Here is a 15,764-nt window from a genome sequence, read left to right on the forward strand (position 1 = left end):
AGTACTTGATGTCTGCTCCTCCGTCACCATGTAGAGTCTCAACACTGCTATACTATGGTAACTAATGCCTAAGCTAGCCCTATGAGGAAATGGGTGTTTCGATTTCTTATTGAATTTATTTATCTTTTTGGAAACCCGTCAGACGAAGAAGTAAAAAGATTGATTATAAAAATAAATGAATTAAAAAACGCAATCGGCTAAAAGCCCGGCAAAAACTTTAATTAAACTCAGGGTCAGAATCAAGATCATGGAGGGGAGGTCTAACTTAATCCTCTATTTTTTTAGGAGAGGGTATGGTGCTGGCAGCTTGGTTTGTGTTGCCTGATGAAAGAAAATGGCTTCATGCAGTAAACAAAACGTTTGTTTCGTTTTATTTTGGCAAAATTGAAATAGATTGTTTTGTAAATGCTACTCGAAATAGTAATTTTGTCCGTAAATTTTACTGCGTTATATCTTATCCATGCTCAACTCAGATTTCAAACCGTATAGTTTGTTAATAATCATTTTATTTGTTTTTCTTATTTTTTTGTTGGTTCCTAGAGAAATACATGTCAAGATCAGAATGATCTTTCATATTGTCAATCCCTATTTTATTTAGAAAAATTAAATTTTCAGAGTCCATTTCATTAGAACAGGCATAACGTTGTATTTAGATCTCAATCTAAGGTTTGCATTCAATCGTTGTTTTTTATTAGAAAAAATTGAAACTGTTTTCTTGTCTAGAATTATCTGAGTTTCTGTTAACATTTCTTTCCTCTCTCTGTATCTATGCCACCCTTGCTGAATATATATCACACTGGAATTGCAATTCTTATCCTTCGGGACGTTGGTTGCAGTCCCGGCTTGGGAGGGGGGTGATTGTCACTCTACAAGCTCAGCCGCCTGGGGTCTGGAGGCAATGGACCTTTGAGGTCTGAGCACTGATCCAGTTTGGTCCGACCCACCAAAAATTATCAAATTATATCTATCTATAAATTATATCTATCTAAAGATATAAAAAGATATATCTATCCATCTAATCCTTTATCTATTCATCTAAGATGGCACGGAGAAGCATTGTTAGGTGGAATTAGGTCAGTGTCGTCCTCATGTGGCTTAATGTTCTGAAAGTTTTGGTAACAGCAGTGGTGAAACAGCTAATGTACTGTCTAGTTTTAACGTGTTGTGTCATTGGTCATATTTAGTACTTTACAACCATCATGTACTCGAAGAAAAATTACAGGTTAAAAATTACAGGTTTAAATGTAACACACAGGTTGGGGAGAGGATTAACAAAACAATAAAAAAGAGTGTAACAAAAGAAATACAAAAGTCTTTAGTGCAATTCATAATTAATATAAAAGTGACCTTAGCTAATAAAATCTGTAATTAATTCTCCTATATGAGGTTATTGGGTTGCCCCCCTTAATATACGACAAAAGAAAACGAAGAACTAAGGAAAATAATTAAGAAAAAAAAACTAACGAGTGGTTTTTTCAGCCAATGCTTAAAATAAAAATAAAGCAGATACTCTGGAAAAGACGCTCTCTAAGCCGCCCTCAGTGCAAAAAAAAAAAAAAAAAAAAAAAAAAAAAAAAAAAAAAAAAAAAAAAACGACGCCAACCTTTGTAAGTAACCCAAACTGAAGGAACAAAAAGACTGACGAAAAAACAAGCCTATAAATATATATATATATATATATATATATATATATATATATATATATATATATATATATATATATATATATATATATATATATATATATATATATATATATATATATATATATATATATATATATATATATATATATATATATATATATATATATATATATATATATATATATATATATATATATATATATATATATATATATATATGTTTGTATCTTCATATATTTTTTTTTTACTGCGTTAAAAATGTTTTAATTTTAATTATTCCTTCAAGTTTTGAATAAATTTTGCGGTTCTTGCTGTTGCGTAGAGAAAAACGTATAGTTGCCCGATAAAAGTGGAATTTTTAAACTTGTTTAAATTGCTTAACAAAGGAAGTAAAATTCCTAAAAATGACCAGCTGCATTGCTAGGATCAGTCACGGATGTTGTATTCTTTTTCGGTTGGGGGAGGGGGGCATAACCCAAAAAACTTGGAGGTCGGGGTAATAGTAAAAAAACATTTTGATAACTTCAATAGGAAGAGCCCAGAAATTGAAAAACAATTAGAATTTAGAGTAGGGCGGGCCTTGAGGCCTCATTTTGCGTGCTTCTTTGGTCATGAAAATAAGATATTGCTCCTATGCGAATATCTGTGTGAGAAACTAGGGCTGCACACAATATTTCACCTATTTAAATCTTCTATATTCACCACCATCACAAGCGTTTCTGCACTCCTAGGCCTACTAATATAAGAGTAAGGTGGAAAAAAAGAGTAAGGTGGAAAGAGTAATATAAGAGTAAGGTGGAATATAAGAGTAAAGTGGAAAGAGTAAGGTGGTTCTGGCTTGATAAAATTATGTGTTTACTGTGAACCAAATGATTAATTGGGTCATTATAGACAGTGTGTGGATAATACAGGGAACTAAAATAAACTCAAACAATATTACTCATATTAGACCGCTTTTACCGAGTAACAAAACCTATATACAGCGCTGGTAGATGAATAGCATCAATGGAAAAAGGGGAGAGGGGGTAGAATATTCTTCATTCGGATTCCTGCACATTTTATATAGTTTTATTAGTATTTACTATATTGCGTGTTTTTGCTTATTGAATATTTAGTTCAAAGACAAAGGGGTTGGGGGGGGGGGTAGGAAAAAGTGCAAATAATCTTAGATTATTTGGCTCTACTAAATATTAAACTGAAGGATATTCTACTGAATAAATATTTTTTTGGCTCTTTGTATACATCAGTAATTGCTTAAGAGAAAATTCACCAAATCTGATAAGCAAGACACTAATCTGTGTTTATTTCCAGAAGATTCTCATACCATGACGTCAAAAGTCCTAAATTTACCACTTCTTTAAAATAAGGGTAAACACTATTCTTTATTACCACACAGTACTTGATGTCTGCTCCTCCGTCACCATGTAGAGTCTCAACACTGCTATACTATGGTAACTAATGCCTAAGCTAGCCCTATGAGGAAATGGGTGTTTCGATTTCTTATTGAATTTATTTATCTTTTTGGAAACCCGTCAGACGAAGAAGTAAAAAGATTGATTATAAAAATAAATGAATTAAAAAACGCAATCGGCTAAAAGCCCGGCAAAAACTTTAATTAAACTCAGGGTCAGAATCAAGATCATGGAGGGGAGGTCTAACTTAATCCTCTATTTTTTTAGGAGAGGGTATGGTGCTGGCAGCTTGGTTTGTGTTGCCTGATGAAAGAAAATGGCTTCATGCAGTAAACAAAACGTTTGTTTCGTTTTATTTTGGCAAAATTGAAATAGATTGTTTTGTAAATGCTACTCGAAATAGTAATTTTGTCCGTAAATTTTACTGCGTTATATCTTATCCATGCTCAACTCAGATTTCAAACCGTATAGTTTGTTAATAATCATTTTATTTGTTTTTCTTATTTTTTTGTTGGTTCCTAGAGAAATACATGTCAAGATCAGAATGATCTTTCATATTGTCAATCCCTATTTTATTTAGAAAAATTAAATTTTCAGAGTCCATTTCATTAGAACAGGCATAACGTTGTATTTAGATCTCAATCTAAGGTTTGCATTCAATCGTTGTTTTTTATTAGAAAAAATTGAAACTGTTTTCTTGTCTAGAATTATCTGAGTTTCTGTTAACATGTAATTCTTTCCTCTCTCTGTATCTATGCCACCCTTGCTGAATATATATCACACTGGAATTGCAATTCTTATCCTTCGGGACGTTGGTTGCAGTCCCGGCTTGGGAGGGGGGTGATTGTCACTCTACAAGCTCAGCCGCCTGGGGTCTGGAGGCAATGGACCTTTGAGGTCTGAGCACTGATCCAGTTTGGTGCGACCCACCAAAAATTATCAAATTATATCTATCTATAAATTATGTCTATCTAAAGATATAAAAAGATATATCTATCCATCTAATCCTTTATCTATTCATCTAAGATGGCACGGAGAAGCATTGTTAGGTGGAATTAGGTCAGTGTCGTCCTCATGTGGCTTAATGTTCTGAAAGTTTTGGTAACAGCAGTGGTGAAACAGCTAATGTACTGTCTAGTTTTAACGTGTTGTGTCATTGGTCATATTTAGTACTTTACAACCATCATGTACTCGAAGAAAAATTACAGGTTAAAAATTACAGGTTTAAATGTAACACACAGGTTGGGGAGAGGATTAACAAAACAATAAAAAAGAGTGTAACAAAAGAAATACAAAAGTCTTTAGTGCAATTCATAATTAATATAAAAGTGACCTTAGCTAATAAAATCTGTAATTAATTCTCCTATATGAGGTTATTGGGTTGCCCCCCTTAATATACGACAAAAGAAAACGAAGAACTAAGGAAAATAATTAAGAAAAAAAAAAACTAACGAGTGGTTTTTTCAGCCAATGCTTAAAATAAAAATAAAGCAGATACTCTGGAAAAGACGCTCTCTAAGCCGCCCTCAGTGCAAAAAAAAAAAAAAAAAAAAAAAACACGACGCCAACCTTTGTAAGTAACCCAAACTGAAGGAACAAAAAGACTGACGAAAAACAAGCCAAAAATGAAAGAAAAAAAGGACAAATGAGGAAGCCTTAAGCGGCCAACATTTTTTTTATTGATTCACCGTCTAAAAATCCCCCTCAATTGTTTTTTCTTAAATTTTTTTTATTTTGTCGGTCTTCATGGATAGCCAGAAAACTTCGTCTGAAAACATGTTAATGCCCCATTGATGAGTATGATAGACCCTTCCCCTCAAGAGATTTTTTGCAAAAATACGTTAAAATACATAAAACCTGGGTATTTTGGCCTAATTCGGTTTTTAAATATGTAAATCCCTTCCTCGTCTCACCGGGAACTTTTTGAAAGTTTCGGCCTTAGTCACCAACGGTGTATGTCTCATTTGCTTATTTTTCAGCAATTGGCTGTGAAACCAATGATGACTGTGGTGGACGCCAGGCGTGTATAAATTCTCAATGCGCAAGTCCTTGCGAGCTTGACACTTGTAAAACTGGTGAGGCGTGTACAGTTAAAGATCATGAACCAGTCTGTGGACCTGTCTGCGCCTGCAAAGAATCATCTGACTGTCCAATCAGGCATTCGTGTGATGGTTGCGACTGTAAAGGTATGTAGGTCTTCGCTGTGTAGGCACAGTGTTGGCAGATATGCGTCACTTTGACGATTTATGATGTAGTTATGCATTGGGTTCTTCATTTAAGGTTTTTTTTTTCAAAAGATAATTTTTGGGAAAAATTCCTTGGTGTATTATCGCTCGAGTAATGTGCTTTTCAACTTTTGTGGTTGCTCTATTTTCTGCCAGGCGTCTGATAACACTGGATAGGTGTTTCTTAGTCTCTCTCTCTCTCTCTCTCTCTCTCTCTCTCTCTCTCTCTCTCTCTCTCTCTCTCTCTCTCTCTCTCTCTCTCTCTCTCTCTCTCTCTCTCGAAACTTGAAATTTTTTTCCTTATAGTCGTGGAACCGGGAGATTAGTTCCAAGCTAGACTATGCTAAATGTGCAACTGCTTCATGGTTGAAATTTGGATTATAATGTAACAACAGACCACATACAATGAATTAGAACAAAATAAATAAAAATAGAATAAACAAAGTGTTTAAGGATTTATTCTTGGCATGAAAAGTAGGTTTTTTTTTGTTTTTTTTTTTGTACTCACGATTTAAAATTGGAGTGCAAGGGGACCAATTTTTGCTCGGTGAAGCGCATTTTAAACATAAAAGACATTCACCTTATCTCGCCCCGCGGAAATGTGATTCCTCGATACCCTGATTCCCACAAGAAAAACTCTTTTCTATAATTTTCTTAGACTTAGTTGTGCTGACATTTATTTTATTTCTTATCCTTATAAGTTGAAGAAAACTATACAAAGGAATAACAAATTTACTAAAAATTCTTTCTAAAATAATTATATTTTTGTTGAATATTTTGCTAATCTCTTTCTCAAAGTTCATGCATTAGATTTTTATCATAATCAAATAAAATGTCTAAAAGGAAATCAAATACAATGCAAAGTCAACCCATGTTGAAACATTTAAGAATATTAATGACGTGATTGACATTCACTCTCTCTTGTCGAACTGTCAAACATCATTTTGACAGTTGTTACTTTTTTTTAGTCTCTAATTTTAGCTAGCAGAGGATTTAACAAAAATATATTAAGAGTGCTTAGGGGGAGGGGATTAATTTTTCCAAGGTCTTGACCTATCTAGATAATTTTTTCACACTAGAAAATGTTAGATGCCAATTTTGGAAAAAAATACGTACCATTTTCGAGGATATTGCCTGTTTAAAGATATAAGATACTTACTATAGGATCTCTCGTCCAGGGCTCCACCAGATCAGAGATTTGCATTTTTTTTCTAAGGCCCCCTTGTTAACTACCGTTTTTATTTTTCTAGCGATCACATTCGCGCCTGATAGGGCTGACGACTGTGAGGAGCCATGTGCACATGGCGAGCCTAATTGTTATGACGGCTGCTTCACAGGTAAGTCCCCCAAAATTCACAATTGCTCTGTTGTAGCTTCAGTATCTCACCTAGTTAGTGTATATGACAACACTGTAGTGTTTATTTATTAAAGAAGAAGAACAAAGGAAAATAACACTAAGGAAAAGATTTTCTGAAAAATGTACCGTCCATGGCTTTGGACCAAACTCGTACATTCTAAACATTTGTCCTGACTGTAATGGCTTATACAAATAGAAAAGTACGATCTGGGGACTAGATTTGCGTTTTGTGAACATCCCCAGGCTAAATATTTATTAAGCTACTAAATATATATTAATCTTAGGGGAAAGAGTAAGGGCAGGGATGGATGTGTTACTGGGTGACCCAAGGATATAGACTCACCACAAGAAATTTATTCTGACAAAATATATTTCATTAAAATTGTTAGTTTTAAATACATTTTAGTAATGCATTGTATTAAAACTAATAAAATGTATATTGCCAAAAATGTATTAGTATATAAAATTAGAATATAGGTCTTCCGCTGTTCAATTGACGCCTTTCTTAATTTGGGTTGAATTGGGAATATAATAAATTTTAATATCATACACAAAGATACAAAGACTTGCATACTGACTTTTATTTTAGGGAGGGAGGGGTAAATTATGTGAAATTTTGTTAAGTCTTAAAAATCACTAGATTTTTAGAAAAGACCCTATTCGCGAATATGCCTGCGTGTGATCATATGCGTCGGCTTCAGGAGTATTGGAGACATAAAGCCTTTGGAATTGGAAGAGGTTCTGAAGTTATAAAATACTGAATATTTCTTAGATTTTGTAACTAGATTAAATTTTAAGTTGAAAATTAGGTTGAATTTAATTAGATTTTTTTATTATGTCAAATTTAAGATTTTATAAGATTATGTTGTGATGCTGACGATCCCTAATATTTGAAGAGTTGGCTTTGTCAATAATACTTTTAGATTTTTATCTCAATTCTAATTTTATTCTAATATCCGAATATTTTTGTCCTAATTTTGTCAAATGATAATTACGCTTCTTGTAAAAAAATATGTCTTGTCAAAATAAGTAGACAAATTTCTGTTGATTTTCTTTCTTTTTTTGTGTTTTTTTTAATGTGCTAAAAATAGCAAATTGAATATTTTCCTTTGTTCTTAGTATGCATGCTTGTAATCTCAAGTAGATATACACATATACACCATATTTTATGCCTAGACTAAGTCAAATTACAAATTCAGCTTATATTTTGGAACTCCAAAACCATATCGTGTCTGAAAATCGAACTTCAAACATCAAAACATATTAACAGATCGTTCACCTTAAATGCGTTATCTATTACAGACTCTGATTTGGCAGATGATACATGGCACTGGAGAAGTGGCGTATTTTGTTTTCTATGTAATTTGTTGGCTATGCATATTTCATGTAAATATTAACTTCAAACTAGTCTGTAATTCTGTGATTTTCATTTACTTTTATAAGTATTTTGAGTGCTGTTTAAAGAGAATATGAATTTGTAATTTTTCTTATTATCAAATCGAATCAGTGGTATTGTACTGAAGTTCCGAAATGAATTATTCATTAATACCTACCCTTTCTCATAAAAACAAAATCTAATTGGATGCGTAAAAAGGAGAGGGACTTTCACACTCCTCTGAATCTTGAATCTTGTTTAATTTATTTACTTGGAAAATAACATAAGTGATGGAAGAAAATTTTTAAAAGACTAATAAGGTCAATCCTTAAAACCAACTTTAATTAAATGCTTTTTTTAGTTTTATTTTTGCAGACTTGTAATGTTTTAACCACAGTTTATATAATTATCCAGTAAGCTTATCGCAGATCATTTCTGGTCTTCGTTCTCGGTACGAACAAAAAGCTCCTCCCACTTCTTCGTGCAGTTATGGATCAGTGTGTTTGCGTCTATCAATGAGATATGGTTACTAAGTGCATTATTCGTAATAGCGGGTTTCCACTTGTTTCCGATTGTTTCGCATCTGACTTGCCTACCCGTGAAAAGATTTGATGCCGCCTATGTTTCTGCGTTCTCTGGAGCACTCGCACCCCGGCCCGGGTTTTTATAATGGGTGAGATAGGGAATGATCATACTGGATAATTATATAAACTGTGGTTTTAACTGAGGAGCTGTCGGTTCAATGCCATTGGTATAGTCAAATTGAATCTTTTTGCAATATGTGTTTTCAGCTTTTTTTAACTTTATATTTGATTATTTTAGGAGTCAACAGAGACTGCTGAATTTTTATTTTTCTTCCTTTTCTGTCCCCTTATATTTCTTATGAACCAATTGACCTTACTTTCGACACGGAGAGCCTGCTTCAACTTACCCTTACAGTACCCAGTTTACTCATAACGCGTAACCTTACTTCAAACACGGAGAACCTGCTTCAGCTTACCCATTTACCAACAACGCGTTTAAACCGCTTACGAACGCGATTTTTCGACTTACCCTTTTGCCCTCATAGTATACCCATTGCTCATTTTACCTTTACATAACAATGAATACCTGACAGCAACATCTGACTAACTGATAGTGAACTCACTTACTGGAATGAACTTACTCTGCTAATGACCTCAACTGGAAATGGAAATGAAGCCATGCTTAAAACCCAGAAGCTTGAAAATTATACAGAGATAACTCTGTGGAGGAACTAGTAATGGAGGTATAAAACTACTGGAGGCTTAGTGGAATCATCAGAGCTATTTTTGATGATGCTGTTTGAATCCCATGCTAGTGCAGTATTTGACGCCCATGCTAGTGCAGTATTTGACGCCCATGCTAGTGCAGTATTTGACGCCCATGCTAGTGCTGTTTGACGCCCATGCTAGTGCAGTAGTATGGTAGCATTTTCAGTTGTACTGACGATAGTGGCTATGAACTGGTGCTTTGCTTTGCATGGTTTAGCTTAGAATAAGCATGTTCGCTTAAAAGCTTTGATTTAGTAAATCTTAACTAGTTAAAGTTCAAAACTGTTGCTTTGTTTAGTGTTTGAGCTTTATTTGTTTTCACCCCCATTGGGTCAAAATATTGCAACCCTCGTTTTAACGAGTATTGCCTTTCCTGGGAGACAACCATTTTGAAATGACTATTTGAAGGGTCAGTCCCCGTAGGCGTTGAGTAGTACTAAAAAATAGCAAAAACAAAGAACAAAAAACATCAGCCTAAAAAAGAAATCATAAAAAAATTTCTTCTTTTTTCTCAAACCACCAAAATCAATTTTTTTCAAAAGAATCTAACTGAATTCCAGGTTTTAAAGATGTTTTTATATATAGAAGTTTTTTCTTTTGAAGAGATTTCTAATGTATTTTTTTCTTTTTTTAAGGTTTAAAACTAAAATAGTAGCCACATAATGATTAACAACAAAATTACCTTCAAACATGCTTCGAGGAAGGGGGATGGGGGTGGGAAATGTGTAAAAAATTCTAATGGGTTTCGAAAACAGTTTTGCCCTTTTTGCTCAAATATTTCTCCCGTCATTTTAAGGGGAATTGCCTGTCTAAGGAGACAGCTCTCTTGACCTAACTTCTTGAGAGTTCATCTTCTTGTAGCAGTTAGTAGAATTACCAATATTCTATTGGCAACTAATTGGTTTTGAAAATAGTTTTGTTGCAAAATTGTCATATTTTTTTTTCTACATTTCAGAGAATTTTTCGCTTTTTGTGAATTTTCAGTCTTAGAGGGGGAGATAAAGTTCTTACTCCTTACTCCTTATTCCTCTTATTGTGCACCCATAAAAAGGGGCTTCAGATACACTCTAAATGCAGGAGTCTCATTATGCTAGGGGTTGACGGTGTTGGACAGTGGGAGTGGGAGGGATGAGAAGTGTACACAACTGTGTTGTCCTTCGGTGCCTGGGTATTGTAATGAGTTGTCAGTAGTAGCATTGCCTTTGTTTCAGATTCGAGTGTAACTAGCATTGTTTTAAATTCAAATATTCTGGGGATTGGGATGGGGGATAAACAACACTTTTCAAAGCTAAATAAAGCCTAAATATCAGGGTATGAAGTTCATATTTTATACTTGGGTTAGTTTCAGGTGTTGGAACATTGAATATTGCTTAACTTCACAAATCTTGGGGGGAGGGGAGTTTGAAAAAGGAAAGTAAAAACTAAAGGGGGACATTCTGCAATTAGGAACTACTAAAACGTTCGGCAATGCGCAGCATTTTTTTGTTAGGGTTGAAAAGTTCCTCATCTCCTCCTCTTTGAACTTTTCCTCCTCACAACCCTGCATATAATAAGTTTAAAGGTTTATTACAGGTAACATCAGGACTTAAAATAAGAGCTTTTTATGCGACTTTTTTGCGACTAATTTGACACTTACACCATGGCTTTGCTAACATGTTTGACTCTGGTTTCTTCGACTGTTTTCTCTCTCTTTTTTCTTACATTTCACTTTCTTATGTGTGTTTTTTCCTGGCTCTTTGTAACATCTTTTACTATTAGAATCGGTGTTTTTCTTTTTCTATTGTCTGTTTAAAACACAATTCACGTGTAACGTCTTTTTATCTCTTAAGCTAAGTTTTGACAGAAGACAGTCAATTTTTGCAAGCAATTAACGACCAATGGATGTCGCTATTTAAATTTCGGCTGCTAGGCCCATACAAATCATAATTTGCCGAAGTCTTCCTAGAAAAAAGACTTGGCAACAGTGTTTCATTCATGCCCTCTTTTCTTCTATTTTTTTTTTTTTGACCTGGCAGTTTTTATCTTTATTAGGTTCTATTGAGCCAGCTAGTCAAAAATAACAGTAAATTTTGACCATTAAAGGGATCCTGGGATGTCGTTATGCAAAAATAACTTGAAAATATTTTTTTTTATAAATATATACATATATATATATATATATATATATATATATATATATATATATATATATATATATATATATATATATATATAAGAAATCATAGCTATAGTAAATATATAACTTGGCTGCATTTATTTCTTTTTGAAAAATATACCAGCTGGAAAAACAAATTCTTCCACTCAGATCGAAATAAAAGATAAGCGAAATATTTGCTTACCTGAAAGCTTTTTCTCCACTGGCGAAGAAATATCCACCTGCTGAAGCGAAATTGTCTTTTGTCATAACCTAGCTTTAAAGAGAGAATTTCTTGTCACCGAACCAAAGATGTACAGACACATTCCGTCTTTTTTTTTTTTTTTTTTTTTTTTTTTTTTTTTTTTTTTTTTTTTGCTGCTTATTCATCAAAAGCCAGAATATCTCTTTATACCATAATTGAATCATACACAGCGTGGTCTGTACCTGTGAATCATAGACTTTTCATCATAGTCAGAAATATCTCTTTAATTATTCGCACATTTAAATATCAGCTGAATAGATAAACTGTGAGGAACACAAGGGATGGAGGGCCTATGGGCAAGTCCCCTCACCGAATTTTTAAGTTTTTTACTATCTTTTTCATAGTTCCTTGTATTTTAGGTATGATTCCTCTGCTTTATATGCTTTTTTTTATATTTGAACTTGTTATTTATTAGAAAAATGACTGTCACAGAACAAATCATTTGAACAAAAAAAATCAGTATGTCCCACAAAAATTGTTTTAAATCGAATTTCTACTCTCCCGGTCTTCCCTTAGAATCAGAAATATTATAATCGGCTGTTGAAATATACATGTAGTAAAATTAGTTTGAAAAAACTTAACATGTCAAAAAATTAGGAATAATAAAAAATCACAGAATTTATGAAGGAACTAAACCAAATCCCGGTCTTCCCTTAGAATCAGAAATATTATAATTGGCTGTTGAAATATACATGTAGTAAAATTGGTTTGAAAAAACTTATCATGTCAAAAAATTAGGAATAATAAAAAATCACAGAATTTATGAAGGAACTAAACCAAATCCCGGTCTCCCGGTCTTCCCTTAGAATCAGAAATATTATAATCGGCTGTTGAAATATACATGTAGTAAAATTGGTTTGAAAAAACTTAACATGTCAAAAAATTAGGAATAATAAAAAATCACAGAATTTATAAAGGAACTAAACCAAATAAAAACAAAAAACAGTTTATTCTTTTGACTAAAAAAATAAAAACACGATTTTGTAAAATAAAGTTACCTTTACTAAGATGTTTGGTCTTAAGTTAATAGAGTACTTCACTAATTTTTTCGAGCTCACTCTTTAATATTTAACCAAATTCATATAGTAATCCAAAGAAAAAGAACGTCAATCATTTGTACATACCCCTCACACCAATATCCTGGCATATTAACAGCACTTGATAAACAATTTAGCTCCCGCTTCGGAGTAAAGTGTCATCGCATGATTAAGATTGCCCGAGGCGATGATTAAGATTACCCGAGGTGATATTTGCAATCGAATGGGGTCGCAGTTGCGGCGATATTTAACCTCTGAAAACCGGCAATTAACCCTAGGTCATAATCCAGACTTTATTTTAATACAAAGCCCCATATTTATTAGTTAAATCGTAAGATTAATCATTCAAGTGTTTAAAAATCGAGCCAACTAAATAATTAAAAAATATACCAATTAAATTGAATTAGTAAATAGAACGTTATCTCAGTTTTGTTTTTCAGCTTAGTTTTTTTTATTGTTCCTATTTTGTTTACTGTTATTATTTGCATTTATTATTTTGTTACCATCATACTTTGTATGTGATACCAATTGGCATGCCAATTACGGAAAACATGCTTAAAGATTTTATAGATAGTTAATTTAAAAAATGCAAAAAAATAAAAATTTAACAGTTCATATTATTATTTAAAATCTATAGCTTTACATTTAAGGACCTTCACTAAAAATATAATTGGTAGGAGCAGTAACTATTTCACGTGATTTTTAAAAGAAGGAAAAAACAAATAAATGAATTTTCCGTAAATGTAATTTCGATAAAGAAGTAATATATTTGAAAACAAAATAATGATAAATGTAATTCTTAAGGCTCTCATATATTACATTTTATGCATGGTAGTAGTAAATATCGGCCAACCGAAATTTAGTCCTTTTTGGCCTACCGCCTAGGGCTAAAAGGAAAGCAGGTCGTCCGTGGTTGGGGTGGGAGGATGACATAAAGAAAGATTCAAGGGAAATGGAAACTTCCTGGGAGGGTTTAAAGAGGGAGGCTTTGAATAGATTGGGACGGAGGAGGAGCGTACGCAGTTGTGTTGGCCTCAAGAGGCTTGGTGCTGCGGTGAGTTGTTAGTAGTGGTAGTAGTACATATGATTTCATGCCATATACCCCGAAATCAAATATAATTTCATGCCATATACCCCGAAATCAGGCACGTTTTCAGATTTTGTTCCATTGAGGGGGGGGGGGAGATAATGAAAATTCAAATTTTATACGCTAATTTCAATGCGAAATGCCTAGAATTCGTGACAATTTATGGTTTCTAGGGATCCAGGTCCCAAGGTCCCCTGTCCGTCCCTGACCGTAATATAACATATTATTGTACCAAAACACACAATATATTCTGGTCCTCACACAAGATATTTTTGCTAGGAAAAGTAACAAGCTAGTTGAGAAAACAAAAAAGTCAACGGAAGAAATATAGAACAATTGTTCTATAATTTATTATAGGGAATTATTATAGAACATATTATAGAATATAGCACTTAATATTCAATTAAGTGTTCTTTTGATAAAGAAGCAGTAAAAAAGATATAAAAGTAATATCCAATGCTTTCGTTACCTTTGTTTTATACAGCAGAACAATGACTAGAATATTACACCCTAATTTGACATAATTACACCACAATTACACCATTTGACACCATATACACCCTAATTTGACATAATATTATGCCACAATATTCAAATATATCATGTATAATATATAAAATTATGCCAAAGGAGCTTAAAAAAGGTTTAAATGCACTACAATAATGAATATATTATTTCACCATATAGACCATAATAAGACGTAGTGACAGAATAGATGGAAAATATGTAATTTGGGCTCTATATTTGCACATTAGGGGGGGGGGGGGGACTGGTAAATTATTTGGACAGTGTGAATTTAGAAAAGAATTTTTACTGCATAGTATGCAGAATAATCGTGCCTAACACATTAGGCATGCAGACCCGCTATACTTTACCCCCACCCCCCTTAATGTGTAAATATATAGCCCTAAATTTGCTTCTAAAGTATTATACTTTTATCTTACTTTGGTATATTTCATCGGGATTGAGCGTCAGAGAAACACATTAGAAGAACATTAGGTAGGGTGTTTATCATACAAGTACGCAAAACAGAAGAGTGGCAAAACGTACGGACAAAAATCAAAAATACGGACAAAGATCAAAATACGGAATTTTTACTCCAGTTTCAAAAACCTACAAGCAGATTTGAATAATGTGGGCACAGACTTCTTACATGATATGTCACAGGGAGTTCCACTGCTTAGTAGCTAGATAAACTGGGGAACGCTGGGAAAAAGCAATTCGAAACAGTGGAAGTTCGATGGATAAATGGGACTTATGGAGGGAAAGGGAAAGTTGAATCAATGTTGCGATGTGAATTTTTTAATTTATTTTAAGAGTTGATAACCAGGGGGTGAGACCTTGCATCTAATTAAATACCAAATAAACAAACGCATTTAGTATATTATATTTCTTGCCAGGAACGATATAACCATTTTTTTCGTAATATGTAAAATGAGAGGCTTATTAGTATACCAACATAAGCACATAAATATCAGGAAATGTATTAATGCAAAGAATATGACAAAAATTAATTAAAAGAGAATTAGTTAAAATAATAAATAATTTATGGTCAAACTACCCGAAGAAACCGTTTTATATCAACAGGTTACCTATATTAATTTTTTTTAGGGGTGGGGGGGGGAGGGTATTTGGAATCTATATTTGACGCTGCTGCTGCTGATATCTGAACGAAAAAAGACCCTTGGGTTTCTTTAAATACCAATGACAGTGAAAATGCAATCTGATTGTTTGTAGAAACTTACATAACTATATATATCATAAAAATTTGAAAAAATCGGGAAATCTAATTTCAGTCAAGAAGGACTCAATATGTAGCTAGGTATTTTTTGGTAGTAGTTGGTGTCACATCATAAAATAAAAAGAAACGATGGTGATAAATCAGAAAAATGCGAGCTACAAATAAATGACATCAAACAACTTAAAACGTATGG

At 33.2% G+C, this 15,764-nt stretch overlaps 1 protein-coding gene across 1 annotated transcript in view; it reads left to right on the forward strand.

Annotated features, from left to right (window-relative positions):
* The window catches only part of dpy (fibrillin-like protein dumpy), a 297,194-nt gene that overhangs the window by 195,706 nt on the left and 85,724 nt on the right, over positions 1–15,764 (forward strand). Inside the window, exons 43-44 of the mRNA XM_089103158.1 lie at positions 5,038–5,244; positions 6,534–6,620. Of these exons, the coding sequence (XP_088959284.1) occupies positions 5,038–5,244; positions 6,534–6,620 (294 nt within the window). The remainder of the gene's footprint in view (positions 1–5,037; positions 5,245–6,533; positions 6,621–15,764) is intronic.

This window comes from Artemia sp. Qi Xiang Cuo, chromosome 17 (genome assembly GCF_049724085.1).
Source record: "Artemia sp. Qi Xiang Cuo chromosome 17, ASM4972408v1, whole genome shotgun sequence".
NCBI classification, from domain to species: Eukaryota; Metazoa; Arthropoda; class Branchiopoda; order Anostraca; family Artemiidae; genus Artemia; species Artemia sp. Qi Xiang Cuo.